The sequence below is a fragment of the Takifugu rubripes genome, chromosome 2 (assembly GCF_901000725.2).
Source record: "Takifugu rubripes chromosome 2, fTakRub1.2, whole genome shotgun sequence".
In the NCBI taxonomy this organism is placed as follows: domain Eukaryota; kingdom Metazoa; phylum Chordata; class Actinopteri; order Tetraodontiformes; family Tetraodontidae; genus Takifugu; species Takifugu rubripes.
In genome coordinates this window covers 15,003,296-15,020,712 of record NC_042286.1, presented here as the reverse complement: position 1 = coordinate 15,020,712, position 17,417 = coordinate 15,003,296, and the positions used below count along the sequence as shown (strand labels likewise).

Genomic DNA, 17,417 nt, shown 5'->3' with positions numbered 1-17,417 from the left:
GAATTCTCCTCTACTTCCGTACGAAGGAGACGTCACGCAAGTTGCCTTATGTAGTGCCTGAATAACTTTTTATCGACTTTAAGCTCTTCCAACTACAACTATATCGGATTATCGTGCGAACGGGGAATGTAAAATTGTGGGGGGGTTTGTAACCTCGAATAACGCAATTGGTAAAAGTCCTCAAATATTTTTAATTTAGTTTGGTCAGGCGATCTGGACACTCGATCACGAGGACCATCACAAGGAGGAAAGTCTCGGGGAACTGATTACTAGCAAAGCGAAACATTACGCTTAACCAATGCAGATTCACGGGAGGGTTGTGTGTTATTAAGGATTGCGTCGTTTTATAAAGATATAGTCATTTAAATAAAGTTACACACAAAATGTCTTCGGAAGAATTCGAAAAGTTGCAGGAAATCTACCGAGCTCTGTACGATGAGCTGAAGCTAATGCCGGAGAGCGCTCCGAGGTGCTGCGGAGGTAACAGCTCGTTCTGCTCTTCTAGTCGCTCTTAGCCGACGGCTGAATAATCTAAAACGTTCCGATGCCTTGAATGGATATTTGTGCTTTTCCAGAGGAGAGGAAGCGGTTGGTGAGGGCCTTCGATGAGAGGCAGGGAGAGGCTGAGGAAGTGGTGAGACGCTGTGACGGTTCCTTTTAAACTTCTTTAAACTTTAAACCTTTTAAACCCAAGATACACAGACTAAACGGTTAATTAATGGGAGCGTTTTCAACATTACTTGTAGTTACAAGCTATGGAAGAGGAGCTGCGTGCCGCGCCTCCCTCCTACCGGAACACAATGAGCACAAAGCTGCGTGTGTACCGCCGGGATCTGGCCAAACTGCAGCGGGACATGAAAAGTTCTGCTTCTGGATTTTCCCACTTTCCATCAGAAGGAAGCCGTCATGGCATTTATTCATCCCAGAACCAGCACAGCGTGAGCCCGCCTTTGACTTGCTCTTAGTCCTGTTGACTGTCATCTCACCTAGTACGATTACATAAACCTTCTTTAGGGTATCGTCTTCACTACTGACATACATGACGTAGAGTTTTTCCTAACGTATAGATGTAATGATATATATAATAACCTATAATGACAGTGTTCTCCCATCTGCCCTGTCCAGACGTACCAGCAGTCCCAGAGAGCGCTGCTGCTGCAGGGCTCGGAGTCGCTGAATACCGCCAGCCAGAGTATCGAAAGGAGTCAGCGAATCGCCACCGAGACGGAGCAGATTGGCAACGACATAATCGAAGAGCTGGGAGGACAAAGGGAGCAGCTGGATCGCACCAGAGACAGAGTGAGCTGGGAATCATCTCCCTGAACATCTCAGATTAGATGGATGCAGGGACAGCGACAGTCCTGCTGCAGCCTCCTCACTCGTGGCTCTAGACCAGGGTCGGCGCCCCAAAATGTTGGAAGAGCCATCTTGGACCAAAAAAACAAGAAACAAATCTGTCTGGAGCCAAAACATTAAAAGCCTTATATAGGGCTTAGAATAAAGGCAACACATGCTGTAAGTAGCTATATTAGCTGCATTAGCCTACTATCAAAATGATCAGTAGGCTACAAATCCATAATGAGCATTCATGATGAAATGTTTATGTTCCCTGCAGCATCCTGGAGAGAACGAGGCCCTTTAAGTTTAACTTCCATTATAATGAGATGTTGAAATTAAATATTTATTATACAGCATTGGAAAACTTTAAGAATGTTTGTCACGTTTTTCTTCCTACAGAACTTCTATTAAAACAATTTCCATTTTCATATTTTTGAAAAAACTCCAGGGAGCCACTAGGGCGGCGCCAAAGAGCCACATGCGGCTCCAGAGCCGCGGGTTGCCGACCCCTGCTCTAGAGCATAGCATCAGTAGCATAGCATCAGTAGCATAGCATCAGTAGCATAGCTTCAGTGGTCCGCAGTCTGGAGGCTCGTCCATGTGAATATTAAGAATCAAACATTTTGCTGTGTGTCGGGTTCCTGAATTATTTTCTAATCGATTTTCTTTTCCTTTGGTAGTTGGTGAACACGGGCGAAAACCTCAGTCGAAGTAGAAAGATTCTTCGCTCCATGTCGCGGCGGTAAGTGCTTAAATGGCTCTTTGGGTTTGAAAGTTAGTTTTGTTCTTAGCGAGATTAGCATATTAGCATGGTCGCGACCCCTGTGAGGTGGCTCCCAGCTCTCTGGGGCCAACAGACGAGGGTCATCGGTGCGTCCCTGTTGACCTTCCTCTGTGTTTGCAGGCTGGTGACCAACAAGTTGCTGCTGGCTGTCATTATTGTGATGGAGCTCGCCATTCTGGGCGCTGTGGTGTACCTGAAATTCTTCCGATGATGGTCATCGGCACCGAACTGACCGTCCCGTGCCAACTGACCGTCGGTGCCAACTGACCGTCGGTGCCAACTGACCGTCGGTGCCAGTGGCCTTGTGAGGCGGCTGCTGTCAGTCCTTTTGACCCTTTCGTCCTTGGATCACCCCGGGGGAGATTTGCACTGCTGAGGCCACTTGTTTGGTCTGTTTGAGTTTACCGACCCCAGAACTCCTAAAACGGCTCGTGGAAGCGCGCGCGCTAACGCTGCATGTTGATTCTGCATAATCTGACCCGGCCGTTTATGATTAGTTCCTGTAATGAATGTTTTATTGTGCCTCTGAGTAAAGTACAATAAGGTTTCTACTGTCCTCGACTGGCCTTTGCGCCGCTCGTCCAGAACAGTTTAATCCTCCTGCTGTGATCGGTGGAACCTCAGAGGGTCCCACAGACTGGACCTCCCTCTCGGTTCATTCTGGACTGAAGGACAGCTCGCGGGGCCACAGTTCCAGGATTCTGATCTATTTTTAGGCTCCCGCTGAGAGGCAGGAACAACAAAATCCACACAAGGTACCTGAGTCCGTTCAGCTCCCCGGACAAGCAGCACCAAGAGGAAGTGACCCGAAGACGAACCGAGCTCTGGTGGGACCCATCTGCTCGAGGATGTTCTGGTCAGAGGGAAAATGGCCTGAGAGGAGAGGCAACGGGTGACTGCAGATTCATTCGGTGATGCTAACGGTGCTGGAAGAGTGCTGGACTTATCCAGCATCCCCCCGTCGGACCTGTAGATTCTGGTATCTTCGTGGTTGTTTAGAAGTGATTTATTTCACGTTTTTGACAACCAAAAAGTCCAAATTTTGAGTCAGTGAAAGGAAGCATGTCTTTGACCCAGAAGTCACTGTGTTTAACACTGCACAACATTAAAGCTATTTTAGCACCTGTTTGCGGTTTCTCTGACCTTTCGTGACCTTTGGGTGTGGAAATGGGCCAGAACCTCTGAGCACATTCGACGGTAGCACCTGTTGGGAGGAGGCTGAGCCTTGGTTGGACCGTGGAAGCCCATAAACGCTCAATTACTCAACAAATTTGAGACAGCCTGTAAATAACAGGCTCCATAACAGCTGGAGAGCAAGGGTTGGGGTTGGGCCAGGATACAGCAGCTCGCCGGGCGTGCTTCCTGTCCAGGTCCACAGGTGAAACCAGGAGGAAGAACCGGTTTCTGCGATATCGGGTGGAGCCACATGGCAGAGATGACATTTCTTGCTCTACTTGGAGTGAATTTAAATTCAGTGTGTGCTGTAAGGAGTGAGTTCTACTGAGTCTTGAACTCTGGTCCTGGGGCTCTTCTGCAGGTCCACGTCACGGTCCTGCTGCGATCAACGGTACCGGCGCCACTAATTCTCTCAAGAAGATCTTTGCTGATGCGGTTGTTGGGGAATTTCTCCCTTTTCTTTGCAGTTTGACTGTTTAGCATATTTGTGGGCGTGGCCAGACTCAACAGGTTAGTTGGTGTCTTCAACATCTGCTCTTCTAAACAGGTTCTGCTTTACACATTGAACTCGCCTCTAAGGCTGTTGGACAATGTCTTCAACAATAAATGAGACGTGCGAGGAGCAGTTAAAACTCACATGGTAGAGGTTTATTCACACACTTCCAGTAAATGTTACTCCAAAACTACAATCCCTGCTGCTTTAAAGGTGCTTCACTCGCGTTTGGAAGTCGGTTTGTCCCAAACTTAGTTGATTCCAAATAAGGTTCAATATGTGGCAGATGCTTTCTGCAACACAAGATCGGAAGGAGCTGCAGCTTCATCAGAGGCTGAAGATGATCTGCTGGGTTCTGGAGCTGAAGGCGCTGAAGGTGCTTCTGCGTCCAGGATCCCAGTCACTCCTTTCTGAGAAAAGTATGCATAGAAAATACCGGGGGGGGGGGGGGGGGTTAGGGGGGTCTGCTTTGTTTGCTGCCCCTTTGCTCTCAAATGTCCAGGAGGCAGCGCCCAAAGCCTGAAGACATGACTACAAAAAACACACGAGAGAAGATAAAGTGGCCACGAGGACGAGTGAATGGAAGAGTCAGTCCGTCACTCGCTGCTCCTCTTCATTTCTAAGAGGAACTTTTCAGAAAAAAGAGAAAAAGAATCATTGAAATCACGAACAACAGGACATTTCTGCCCTCAACACTACAGTCCGATAGACGACCGGCGCTCCAGTCTGATGTTTGTGTGGCTACGTAGCAACAGCGCGCACGCAGGAAGCAGCTTGAGTGAGTGGAATGATCAACGTGTCTGGAAAGTTCACACTTCTGCTCTGCGTGTTCAGAGGCAGAGCTGCTCTGTGTCCTTCTTCACGGCAGGAACCTCCTCAATGGACGCGTGAGCACCTTCTCTCGTCTGTCCCACCGCCGAGGCCACGATGTCCACCGCTAACGAGGCAGTGGCCTCCACGGCTTCCGGGTTGGGCCCCAGGGCGGGGTTGACCTCCACCACGTCCATGACTGACAGCAAACCTGTGGGAGATGTTTCTGCAGGTCAGACACAAGCATTCTCCAAGGAAGTGTCCCTGAGAGCAGCTCTGCACCGGTGTTGTGGACTTCCTCTGTGATGTAGATGCCCTCCCTGTACGTCAAACCGCCGACGACAGGCGTTCCCGTGGCTGGAGCCAGAGACGGGTCGAACGCGTCGATGTCAAAGCTCAGGTGGATCGGCCTCTGTTTCCTATTTCAGATGGTGGGAAAAGTTTGATTATTACCAAGAAAGTGACTCCTTTAAACGATGTTAGGCCTTGAACACAAGGCCACAGGCCGTACCTCCCCAGGAGATGGTCAAAAGTGGCTTCCATGACTCTTCTGATGCCCAATCTGTCGATATCCCTCATGGTGAAATAGTGGATCCCCAAGCTTTTCAGGAAGTGGCTACAGAACACGCGTTAAAGGGATGTGATGCATGCCAAGCGCTTTTTGATTATATGTTCATGTCAGCGTGCTAGAAAAACGCTCAAATGAATCGGCCCTCACTGTTCTCCGGGGTCGACGTCTCGCAGGCCGATGTAGACCAGATCTCTGGCAGACAGGACCGGTTTCACCCAGGAGAATCCTGGAATATCTGGTACCTGAGAAGGGTGGTTAAAAATCCTCGTTATCAGAGTTTAAAGCGCTCATTAACACCCTCATTTACCCTCCACCCCCTGGATGATCCTCACCTTCTCCTGCAGCTCTTTCAGCAGGAACGACACAGGCTGGCCGTGGAGGTTCCCCGATGGCGAGGTCACCGGCGTGTTCAGGTCCGCGTGAGCGTCGACCCAGATGACACAGAGGTCAGGACACTGCTGGGCGTGCCCACACACCGATCCAATGCCCAGACTGGAAGAGGGGTAAATATCTGCTAGCAGGGGCAGGCGGGAGCCTCGGACGCTGAGCTGTGAACCTCCACTTACCTGTGGTCGCCGCCCAGCATGACCAGCGTGTATCCGGCCCTCACGGCCCGGCTCACGGCCCCTGACAGCATCTGGTTGGCTGCGCCCACATTGCGGGGAGACTTGACCTCCATGTAGGGCTCATCGTCCTCGATGGTGTGGAAGCTAAGGTCCCCAAAGTCATGGACGGAGTAGTCTGAGGACAAACGGTTGAAGGTCAAGATCCGCTCTGGCTGCCGTTGTCTGTTTAGACCCGCGGGTCCAGGACTGCGGCCCTTAAAGGCCGTTTATCTCCCTGGCAGCCCGACCAGGACCCGCCGGAACAATCTCCCTCGGCACTTGTTGTGTCCCTCCTACGGCTCTGAGCTCTCAGCCCCCGCAGGAGGCTACAAATGACCCTTCCAGGGAGGCGCGGGGCTATTTGAGCCCGGACGCCGTCTTGTGTTCCGCTGGGGTCCGTGTGGCCGATGACCGTCCCGGAATAGATCCTGACTTGATGCAACCTGGAGTCTGTGTTGCACGACAGGCTAATAATGTGCACGCAGGGATCCTTGCGGCTCTCTCAGGGCACATTTGGGAGGGTTAGAAAGGCGAACAGCCCGCGTCCCCGTCGGGTTGACGCGCCTTTATCATGAGAGCAGAGATGGAATTTCTACAATCCGGAAAACGCATCCATGATCTTCCACTATTCCACACGTGCTTTGTCCAGATCAACACTCGTGCTGCGTTTAACACGCACGAACTTTGATTTCTGTTGAAGTGAAAATGATTATCCGTCTATTACTTTGGAAGCGCCAGCAAAAGACCTTCAAAACGAGTTTCAATCAGTTTTATTTGAACGTGTTATCGCACCGAGGGAACGCGCAGCACCGAGTGGTTATCACAGGAGATCCACAGATAGATCCCATCCGTGTCACGCGCACAGACAACGCACTGTCCCGCACGCTTAAGCTCCATCCTTTCTTGTTAGAGGAAACGTGCGTGATTCCTGTAATGGTTGGCGCCGCCGCGCTTCCTGTGCGCTGTGAACGTGCCAAGAGTCACACGTGTGCCCCATGTGATGGTCCAGGACACCCTGCTGGCCCTGGCCGTGACCCCCCCCGCAAATTACCGGGAGAGACCGAAGCCGCCCCGCCTTTAGTCTGCGCCGGGCAGCAAAACTGGTTTGAACGCTCATCTTACGTCACAGATCGGTCCAAAATAGCTCCTCTTGTGTCGCATAACATTCATCTTTACACTTTTCTGACGCAACTGGGTGAAGCCCAGAGGCAGAAGCGGCGGAAGCAGCGGCATGAAGATAGAACACAGTTACGTAATTGCGCAGCCCTTACCTAAAGCGGAGAGCCTGTCGATGAGCCCGGCATCTCTGATCACCCTCGGCCCGTGCTCCACGCCTCTTCTTTTCTATCCACAAGATCATTCGTGTGCGTGACGGCGACATTCCTCTGATCTGTCTGAATTCTCTTACCTGTCCTCTGGAAAACGGCGCCCCCAGCACCGCCACACTTTGGCCTCTGCTTTGATGGAAAGTGTTCCGGAGCTTGGTTCTGAGAAGGCGGAGCAGAGGTCCCCTCAAGGCCATGTTCACGCAGCACTGAAGCGCTTGGAGAATCTGATGAAAGCTCGCTGGGCTGTGGCGCTGGATGATGTCTCATGTGGGCGGCGGTGACGCAGGAGACAGGTCTTATGGAGCACCGCGCCCTGCTGCATATTCATGAGCACGTGGGGGGGGTCACAGGCGCGAGGCCACGCCCCTAATTTATTCACAAAACACAACGTCCGCTCTTCTGCCAGCTTCTTCCGGCTCACTGAAAATGCTACGCGGTGGGTTCTGCGGCAGTGCAACTGCTGCATAGCGCAGTAGCCTGGGCCCGGCCCGGCCCGGCTGCGGGGTGGTTTGTGTTCCTTCCCGAGGGTTGATATGTCGCCGGGGGCGTCGGTACGGCGAGCACACCTCCGGATCATCCAATGAGAACATGCGGAATGCAGAGTTCTTTGATGTGGGCGTGGCCCGTCACGATCAAGGGCGAGTATTTTTGTTATCGGGCGGGATCGCTGGAAAATTCCATGTGCACAAAAGTTGTCACATTTCAGAATGTCCAGATCAGTCATCATTTCCTTTGTGCTTTCTGTCTGGATTATTTGGTCCGTTTTCTTATAATAAATAAAGAGTAACCGTACCAACAAGACAGCTCTTTACTTACGAGCAAATACACTAAAAAAAGGAAAAATGTTGAGAACATATTGTAATTGACCTACGCGGTCTCACACGAGCACCTTATAGTTGCGTTTTTCTCTTGCTAAAGGAAAGAAAATGAATCACTGCTCATGGAAACTAAAGTCGCCAAATTACGCACGTCATAACTGTAGGTGACGTCACGGGAGCGTCTGGTTTATTCGTGTGACAAAAACCCACGAGGTGGTCGCCCCGTCGCTTATAAGATGGTCTCTCAAAGATCTGTGCTCCAATGTCTTGGCCTGAACTAGCATTTCCTAACCCTAAACCCATTTTACACAAGCGTAGATCTTAATCGGATTTCTTTGTGAATATATTACTATATTTTTTTCCGCGTATTACTATATTTTTTCTGGGTATTACTATATTTTTCCATGTTTCACCACATTCAAGGCTGTGAGTGTTGTTTTATTAATAATATAAGATTATATATAATAATATAAGATTAATAATATAAGAATAGACGTCAGAACTACAAAATAAAACTGTCCACAAGCGACACCAAGTGTTCTAAAATAGGAACTACATCCCATTAAATGGTGGATTCATCCCTGCTTTAAAACTGTCAGGCAAAATCGTTCGCGAGAAAGCTTTAACCACTCGCTCCAATGGTTTGCTTGCTTGGACTCTTGACATTTATATTTGGTGTTCAGTTAAATTTCACACGGATGCGGGAAGCCTACTGTAAAAACCTAAAAGCCTTAAAAAAAAAGTAGATATTATTTGATTGAATTCAGGGAGTATTGTCTGCAGTTGTTTATTGTAGTGCCTGGCAACAGTCAGCAACAGTTATTAATGCAGAATAGGGATCCTGACGTGTCCAAAGACTTAAGTTACAAGGTAACATAGGTAAGCATAAACGACTGGTGAAGTGAGAAGGAAAAATAAAGATTGACTCGTCCAGGCACTTATTCTTAGTCAACTGAAACCGCATTTTTCACAGAACTAGTGACGGTCAACACCTGCGAGACTAAACTCGGGATGTATTTCGCAACCTCCCGAGATTCATTTCGCAGAGAAAAAGAGTGCCAATTATTTGTGTCGTCAGGCTTCTGTGCAACACTACTAAACTCGGTTTTTGCGCTGTACCTGTACCGTGTTTAATGGACTCCTATTTGGATAAAAGGCGGTAAACGAAAGACACAGTTTTGCTCTACATTTGACTTTAGGTGAGTCCGTCTCCCCGGGAGCGCCCTTGCTAATTTGAGCTAGCGTTAGCAAGGCCTAGCGTCCGCAGCTAATTCCGCTAGCTGCTCAGCTAGCTGCTCAGCCAGTTATTAATGACTGAGAACGGTGACAGTGAGCCACTAAACAGGGACACGGCGGCGTCCGTCGGCCCTAAACACGTCAGCACGGCTTTGGTCTTCACATGTGTCCCCTTTTGTCTGCAGTTTGGCTGCTTCTTTCGGGATGTCTTATCCTCCTCCCATCAACCGCCAGCAGCTCGGCATCCCTCAGCTGCCTCCCAGAATCCCCCCTCCTCAGTTTGCGGGCTTTGCCCCACCTGTTCCCCCAGGTAATAATGAGAAGGATGATGAAGATCGGTGCATTTGTAGCCCTGCATCGTCTGGACGCAGGGCTCCAGACATAAAGAGATCTTTTGGAGTTGAGAGAGAGCCCACACTCACCTTTGTCTGCCTCGTTACATCTAATGTTGGTTCTGCTTTCAGGTACCCCCATGATCCCCGTTCACATGGGCATAATGGCCCCCGCAGTGAGTTGCAGATGACTTATTACTTATAACTTATAACCCTAACCCTTGTTGTCTGTCTTTCTCTGTTAAGAATGCTAAATATTAGTTTCAACCGGTACTTATTTTCCCGAGCAGCATATGCCCTCCGACACTTCTCCTGTACTCACATTTTTCCTCCCCTGCTGTTTGGACGCATTGGATAGAAATAGAATTTGCAGATCTGAATTGCAGTTTAACCTTCCAGGTTCTGGACCCGGCGGCACTCGCCGCAGCTCAGAAGCCGATGATTCAGAAGAGAGAGTCTGGGCCCGTCCGGGTGAAGGACCCGGAGGAGAACGCCCGGACCCACCACCACGGTCTTTGTGGGGAACATCTCTGAAAAGGCATTCTGACATGTTGGTCAGACAACTGCTGGCCGTGAGTGGACCTGCGTCCACCCTCGGAGGCTCGGATCGTCTTTTATTGGATTCAGCACCACATGACTGCTTCATAACATCGGTCTGTGTCGGTCATTGCATCTCTCTCATTTCAGAAATGCGGCATCGTTCTGAGCTGGAAACGGGTCCAGGGAGCCTCTGGTAAACTTCAAGGTAAGTTGACGTCCTCGACCACCGTTGGTCTCCGTTAGCCACTGCAGTGTGGGAGGAGAGCATTTTTGCAGGATCCCTTTGAATGTCCTGAGGTTTGGAGACGCATGGGGAGAAGGATCCATGGTTTTCCTAACCAAATATTTCTGTTTTTGCTCTTTAATCTTGCAAGCTTTTGGGTTCTGTGAGTATAAGGAGCCCGAGTCCACGCTGCGAGCCCTCAGACTCCTGCACGAGCTGCTCTTAGGTGATAAAAAGTTGTTGGTCAAGGTGGATGCAAAGACCAAGGCTCAGCTGGATGAGTGGAAGGCCAAGAAGAGGGGAGCAAACGGGGGTAAGAGGTTCCCACTGGGTCAAATGTGAAAGAGCCGTTCTCTTTGTTATTGATTGTGGCTGGCGTGTATATGTGCGTCTCCGTCCCCCACCTGCAGGAAACCAGTGGGACAAACAGCAACCAGGAGGACGAAGAGGAGGCCCTGGATGAGGAAACCCTGCGTAAGGACCAGGGCGTGAAGGGGTCAATAGAAGTGCTGATCCGAGAATATGCGAACGAACTCAACGCCCCCTCGCAAGACCCCGACAGTCAACCCCCGCAACAAGAAGAGAAAGAGAAGAAAGAGGAGGTATGGTCCAGATGCTCCACATCTGCTGGAAATGACCGGCCACTCCCAATGCTCAGTGCTCCTCGTCTCCCCCAGGAGGACATCAGCGCCATGGAGATCGAGGAAGACAAGAGAGACTTGATATCCAGAGAGATCAGTAAATTCCGCGACACACACAAGGTAACGTATCCAACCTCAGTTGTCCTCTATAAACATGTACTGGAGAAGAAAAGGCCCACTTTTGTAAGAATAATTAGGGCTTCTGCAGCAGCTGGAGCTGCTCTTAATTTTAAAGTAATTCTTCCTCATGAATGAACCTCGTCTGTAGCGTCAAAGAGCCGTAAACAAATTCCATAGTGAACTTGGAAGCAGCTATCATTTTAACTTCTTTATCACAGATTTGAGCCCCAAAAAATGCACAATCTAGGTCATCAGTGCATGGACACAATGTAAAATTCCATTTAAAGCTAATCTATTGATTAAACCCCACCAATGTGGTAGAGTTCATTTGGTGACTAGAGCAAGATGAATCTCAGAATCTCAGCTTTGGAAAAAGGATAGGATGTAAGTATGAGCTTTCTTTTCTTCTTCACTCACTCGGGGCGCTCCCTTCTGGGGGCTCGCTGAGGGGCAGCTGGCTGTCACTTCACTTCTGCTTCTTAATCTGGACTGAGGGGAACCAATTGGGGTGGTGAGGTGGATCAGTGGGGGGCCGGAAGGAGCAGTCCAGCCTGTGGGTTTGATCCCCGGCAGCTGAGTGAACCTCTGCAGCCCCTCGTGTGATACAGGGAGGTGTTTTAGAGGAGACGCAGAGTCTGAATGAGCCTAACCACTGCAGAGTTTGACCTGCAGCATGTAGTGTCACTAGAGCAGGGAGCGCCCCTCCACAGCACGCCCCGGTCTGAAGACTCGCAAGGTGAGCACCTCTCTTTCTACCCTTTCTTTCTTCTGTCCCTGGTAGTCCCAGTCCAGCCCGCCACCAATGGAGCGGCCCCTAAACGACCCTCCAGCACCCGTCACTCATGTCTGAAGGGTTCGACAGCCCCAATTCAAGCTTAAGCACATAAAGGCAGCTGCTCGTGTTCTCTAGTGTAGCTCCAGGTGATTTCACTGCTAACAGGTAAGGAGATGACTGCTCCCGCGGTGCCTTTAGAGGCCTCTGCAGCTCCTCCACCAAACGGCTTCTCCAGTCAAGAACCTCGTCCTCATCAGCCTCTGACCTCACTGGAAAGTTTCAGTCGGCATCCTTCATAAAGGACAGATTTAAAAATAAACCAATCTCAACCTAATCTGGACTCAAAAGAAGGTGTTCAAAGAGGTTCTTGCATCTAAAGTGAGACCTTCAGAGTAGCCCACCATGAGGTAAGTTTAGAGGCACCTTTCAAAACGCTGCGTGAGGAAAGCACGTTCTACCTCTCTGGATCCCCCTGGGTTCTGGATCCCCCTGGGTTCTGGATCCCCCTGGGTTCTAGATCCCCCTGGGTTCTAGATCCACCTGGGTTCTGGATCCACCTGGGTTCTAGATCCCCCTGGGTTCTGGATCCACCTGGGTTCTGGATCCACCTGGGTTCTAGATCCCCCTGGGTTCTAGATCCACCTGGGTTCTAGATCCCCCTGGGTTCTGGATCCACCTGGGTTCTGGATCCACCTGGGTTCTGGATCCACCTGAGTTCTGAATCCCCCTGGGTTCTGAATCCCCCTGGGTTCTAGATCCCCCTGGGTTCCGGATCCCCCTGGGTTCTAGATCCCCCTGGGTTCTGGATCCCCCTGGGTTCTGATCCACCTGGGTTCTGGATCCACCTGGGTTCTAGATCCACCTGGGTTCTAGATCCCCCTGGGTTCTGAATCCACCTGGGTTCTGAATCCACCTGGGTTCTAGATCCCCCTGGGTTCTGGATCCCCCTGGGTTCTGGATCCCCCTGGGGTCCGTTAGAGCGTAGCAGGCCTGCTCCCACTCCCCTGTAGTCTTGTCCAGTTTTTCTGCTCAGACTCACAGGTCAGGCAGCCTCTTCAGGGGGTCGTCAGCGGTCACATGGTAGCGCTGACGCTAACAGCTGCTGAACTGTGAGTCTGACTGTTCACTTCCTGCCGGGCTTCCAGGGTCCAGAGAGGCTTCAGCCTGACGGTAAGACCGCTTCACTATTTACTGTGTCCCACTTGTTTCAGACTGCGTTTGAACGTGAGTTTGTTGTGGTTAGTTTATGTGGACCACTTCTAAATAGATAAAGGTCTTCCTGGCTATTTAGCCTGTGTGGGGGGGGGGGGGGGCTGTAACCTGTCTAACTCACCTGTGAGCTCTGTGGTTCTCCCAACTGCTCCGGGTTCAGCTGCGTGCACGCTCATCAGCGGCTCATCGCTGTCTGACACACGTGGCCACACATGGAAGAGGATTATATAATTACTTAAGGGGCCGTTTGCTGTGCAGAGCTGCGGCTCGCGTTAATCCACTTGGCGCCTCGGGCAGGACCGACCCAGCCCGGCTGTGATGGTGCCTTCTGCACTTCTCACTTGAAAAGGTCCCAAGCTGATTTGGCACTTTGAGCGCTGCCGTGCGCGCTCCTCACTTTCCACTTATATTTGCGTGTGATGTGGTGAAATCCCTCCCCATAAACACCAAGCGCTTGAATGGGCAGCATCTCTCACATCGGGTTCGAATCAGGACCGTTTATTTCTGGCCTGGATGCTCATTGACTCGAACGGTGGGTGGACGTGTGTCGGCCAGATCCGCGTTTGCCCGCAGCAGAACGTCCATGACCGTGGTCTCTCGTTACATCACAGCGTAATCCGACATCCTGGGAGGCCGCGTGCACGGGTCAGAGACAGGCTGACCTTGTTACGTGCATGGAACAACTCCATAAGCACGAGGTGTAAATGTTTGCAGGTTTATTTCCGAGTAGCAACCTTCTGTAAAAACAAGTAAGCTTGATGGTCAAAAGTTGGTCTTCACATTTTCTGATAACGTCGTTGAATCATTCGTGTGACTTTCCAATTTCAATGTTGGATTTCAGAAAAATAGGTCATTTCTGAATTAGTAAATGTCTTGAACTTTCTCCCCAAACTCCTGTGGAATCATGGGTATTCATCCTGAGAGCGGAAAACTGACACATTGGCCTTAAAAGTGGTGGGATTAGTGTTGAGCCCTAGTTTGGGAGTTAGTCCCTGTCCTGACTTGACAAGTGTCAGCATTATTCCTGCCGAGATCCCCAGTTTTCCAGAGGAAAACATCAGGGATAGAGGACGGATCCTCACTTGCACCAACCAACAGTCGTGACAGTATGTGAGCATATTTGGCACAGGGAGTAAGAATATTCCTCTGCTGATATCCTGAGCATTTCTGATTCCTTTCATATCTCTCCCTTGTGTGCTTTTATTGCTACTAACATATTCCTTCATTCTGCTTCCTGTTGGACCTCTGCAGAAACTGGAAGAAGAAAAAGGAAAGAAGGAAAAGGAGCGGCTGGAGCTGGAGAGGGAAAGGAGAGAGAGGGACAAAGAGCGGGAGCGAGAGAGGGAGCGCCGTGACCGGGAGAAGGAAAAAGAGAGGGAGAAAGAGAGGGACAAGGAGCGCGAAAGAGAGCGAGACCGCGAACGTGAGAAGACCAGGAGCGGGAGAGGGAGCGTGAGCGGGAGCGGAGCCGAGACATCAGAGAAGATCGGAGCAGGTCAAAGTCAGTGGGACTGCTCGGAAATTCAGGTGAATTTCTCCTGATCCGCATCAGTAACAGGGATTTGTGCAGGGAGCGGGCTCGAGAAGATAAGAAACGAGACCGAGACGAAGACGAGGAGGATGTGTACGAGCGGAGGAGGCTGGAGAGGAGGCTCCGAGACAAAGAGGCAGCTTACCAGGAAGTGTGTGTCCGTCCGGGAGCGAGTACATGCAGCCTCTTCCAGAGAGTTCACGTTCATCATCTTCCTCTCTCTTTATGTTCAAACCTTGAAGCGGCTCAAAAACTGGGAGATCCGGGAGAGGAAGAAGTTCCGTGACTACAGCAAAGATGCAGAGAGGGAGGACGAGCGGCGGCGTGAAACGGTAAACGGGTGCTCACGAGGTGTTGGGTCGCGTGAGTGCTAACCGATCACACCTTTGTCCTGCTTCAGATGAAAGAAGCCAAAAGACTGAAGGAATTCCTTGAAGATTATGATGATGAAAGAGACGATCCAAAATTCTACAGGTTAGTTCAAAGGTTGGACATTTTCCTTTCTTCCACCACCGTTTTTTACCGGCCTTTGGTGTCTCCTCCCCAGGGGAAGCGCTCTGCAGAAGCGAGTCCGTGACCGGGAAAAGGAGGCGGAGTCGGACGAGCGAGACCGCAAGAGGGAGAAAGAGGAGCTGGAGGAGATCCGACAGAGACTTCTGGCCGAGGGCCACCCGGACCCCGATGCTGAGCTGCAGAGAGTGGGTCCCCAACACTCTCTCACGTAGATGATCTGGACAGGAACCACTTAAGTCAACCGGTTTGGGCTCTTCCAGTTCCAGACCCGTAATTTAACATTTAATAACTGTCAGAAAGTCTCGGTCGTTGTTGAAACCAGAGCACACGAAAAAAGGTCAAATCAAGAGCAGGTTCCAAGAGCAGGTTCCAAGAGCAGGTTCCAAGAGCGCTGCGCGTTTGCAGGCCAGGACAGATGGTCTGAAACATGGACGGCCTTAAGCTTGAAGAGTGGACCTTCCCCTCCCCCTCCATTGATGAGGAGGGGGGTCCATAGGGAGTTCTTTGGTCCCTGTGATGTTCAGTGTGTAGGCTGTCTCATCTGGACCACGGTGGTAACGAGCGATGAGCTGGTGTGTACAGAGAGTACGACAGGGCTCGGTACACACCCCTGCGGAGCTCCGGTGCTGAGCATTATGGGGGGGCAGGTTTGTAGCTGTGATGCGTCCGCTGGACTCGTTTGTCCTCCTGACTTGGGTGTCTTCTGTTTAGTTGGAGGAGGAGGCAGAGCGCAGACGACAGGCTCCTCTGAAACTGGAACCTGAGGACAGAAAACCGAAGCCTCACAAGGATCGGGCTCCGAAGAGGAGGGAGGCAGAAAGACCCGCAGAGCCGGTGGCGCTGGTACCGCAGAAACTCTCAGATGACGACGATAACGAGGAGCTGGAAGGAGACGCCTATCGCAATGGCGAGGACTCGCAGGAGGACAAGCCCCAGCCCAAGCCTGTGATGCGGCCCATCACTGCTGCGCCCTCCGTCTCCTCTGCCAGCGGGAACGTGACGCCAAACTCTCCCGCCAACGACTCTCCGTGTGGCATCATCATACCAGGAGAGGGCACTCCTGACCTTCAGCCTCTGGAGGAGAACCGGCCCAAGATTGGTCTCAGCCTCAAACTGGGTGAGTCCAGAAGCAGAGAGGAGTGGGACGCGTCTTTGTGCCGCATGCTTGTCTGAGCGCTCTCTTCTGCAGGCACCTCCAGCAGCCCCTGCCAGCTCACTGCTGGGAAGAGGAAGAAGCTAACCGCGGTGGAAAGTGTTTTTAACAAATTTGATGATGAAGAAATTGATGAGCCGCAGCGCAAAAGGAAGCTGGTTCCCCTGGACTACGGCGACAACGACAAGAGTCTGGGACTGGATGGAGCAGAACTGTCCGGCTCTAAAAATAGCACCAACACGGAGGAGAAGCGCAAACACATAAAGAGCCTGATTGAAAAGATCCCGACAGCCAGACCGGAGCTCTTCTCCTACCCTCTGGACTGGACCATGGTGGACTCGGTCGGGTCATTGAAGCCGTACGTTTGAGACTCCGTTTAGCCTTCTAGCGGTTTCAACCCTCTTTGCCTTCTGTTTCTCCAGACCTTGATGGATCGACGCATACGGCCGTGGATCAACAAGAAAATTATAGAATACATCGGAGAGGAGGAGGCCACACTAGTTGATTTTGTTTGTTCAAAGGTTTGAGCTGATTTCTCCGCTCTGGTGTGTTGGCGTTTAGGTTTGGTGGCGTTAATGTGTGTGTTTCTCTCCAGGTGATGGCACACAGCACTCCTCAGGGGATTCTTGACGATGTTGCTATGGTGAGCTCTTACTTGCTGATCATTGTTTCAGCTGTTGAGTCAAGTTTCTCTAAAGGTTCCGTTTGTCTTTAGGTTCTTGATGAAGAAGCCGAAGTCTTCGTAGTAAAAATGTGGCGGCTGTTAATATACGAAACGGAGGCAAAGAAGATTGGACTGGTGAAATAGAGCCGTGATGTTATGGTTCCGAGAGGCTGACTAGATGTTCTGGTCAAACGTGTGTGTGTGTGCAGTCCTCCCGTGCAACAAGCAGGCGCTGCTGCCTCCAGCCTGCTTTGTTTGGATGGATCATCTGAGCTGTGAAAGGAAGAGGTTTGCACAAGTAGGCTGCATGGGGAAAATGTTGTTTTCTTTCAGTTTTGAGGTTAAAATGATTTTGCATTTCATGTTTGTTCCAACATGATTGAACGATGTTGGATATTCTGCTTTAATTTCTTATATTGAGGCATTTCCTCCTTCAGTCAAATAATAAAAGGGTTTTTTTAAGAAAATGACATTTGCCTTTCTATTTCATTATTGAAGTGACTGCTGAAAATATGAGAATGTTCTGAAGACAGTCGATTCTTTTATAGGTTCTA

General features: G+C 50.6%; 3 protein-coding genes across 3 annotated transcripts; 2 read left to right on the top strand and 1 right to left on the bottom strand.

Annotated features, from left to right (window-relative positions):
• Positions 1-122: 122 nt before the first annotated feature.
• vti1b (vesicle transport through interaction with t-SNAREs 1B) lies at positions 123-3,249 on the top strand. Its single transcript, XM_003976218.3, has 6 exons — positions 123-480; positions 576-634; positions 747-938; positions 1,126-1,299; positions 2,019-2,080; positions 2,243-3,249. Exons 1-6 carry the CDS (start codon positions 384-386, stop codon positions 2,331-2,333), a joined length of 675 nt encoding a protein of 224 aa, XP_003976267.1. The 5' UTR covers positions 123-383; the 3' UTR covers positions 2,334-3,249.
• Positions 3,250-3,924: 675 nt separating this feature from the next.
• arg2 (arginase 2) lies at positions 3,925-7,518 on the bottom strand. The gene is made up of 8 exons (XM_003976217.3): positions 7,186-7,518; positions 7,049-7,121; positions 5,739-5,913; positions 5,505-5,664; positions 5,320-5,414; positions 5,113-5,217; positions 4,884-5,020; positions 3,925-4,812 (listed from the first exon to the last, which is right to left on the bottom strand). Exons 1-8 carry the CDS (start codon positions 7,297-7,299, stop codon positions 4,622-4,624), a joined length of 1,050 nt encoding a protein of 349 aa, XP_003976266.1. The 5' UTR covers positions 7,300-7,518; the 3' UTR covers positions 3,925-4,621.
• Positions 7,519-8,942: 1,424 nt separating this feature from the next.
• LOC101070476 (RNA-binding protein 25) lies at positions 8,943-17,333 on the top strand. The gene is given in 20 exon segments (XM_074084902.1): positions 8,943-9,122; positions 9,345-9,469; positions 9,624-9,667; positions 9,891-9,986; positions 9,988-10,032; positions 10,034-10,063; positions 10,179-10,236; positions 10,406-10,567; positions 10,666-10,856; positions 10,932-11,015; positions 14,254-14,430; positions 14,433-14,684; positions 14,776-14,865; positions 14,934-15,007; positions 15,081-15,231; positions 15,758-16,163; positions 16,236-16,540; positions 16,622-16,720; positions 16,795-16,842; positions 16,915-17,333. Coding segments are annotated over 19 exon segments (2,511 nt in total). The 5' UTR covers positions 8,943-9,122; positions 9,345-9,363; the 3' UTR covers positions 17,008-17,333.
• Positions 17,334-17,417: the final 84 nt, after the last annotated feature.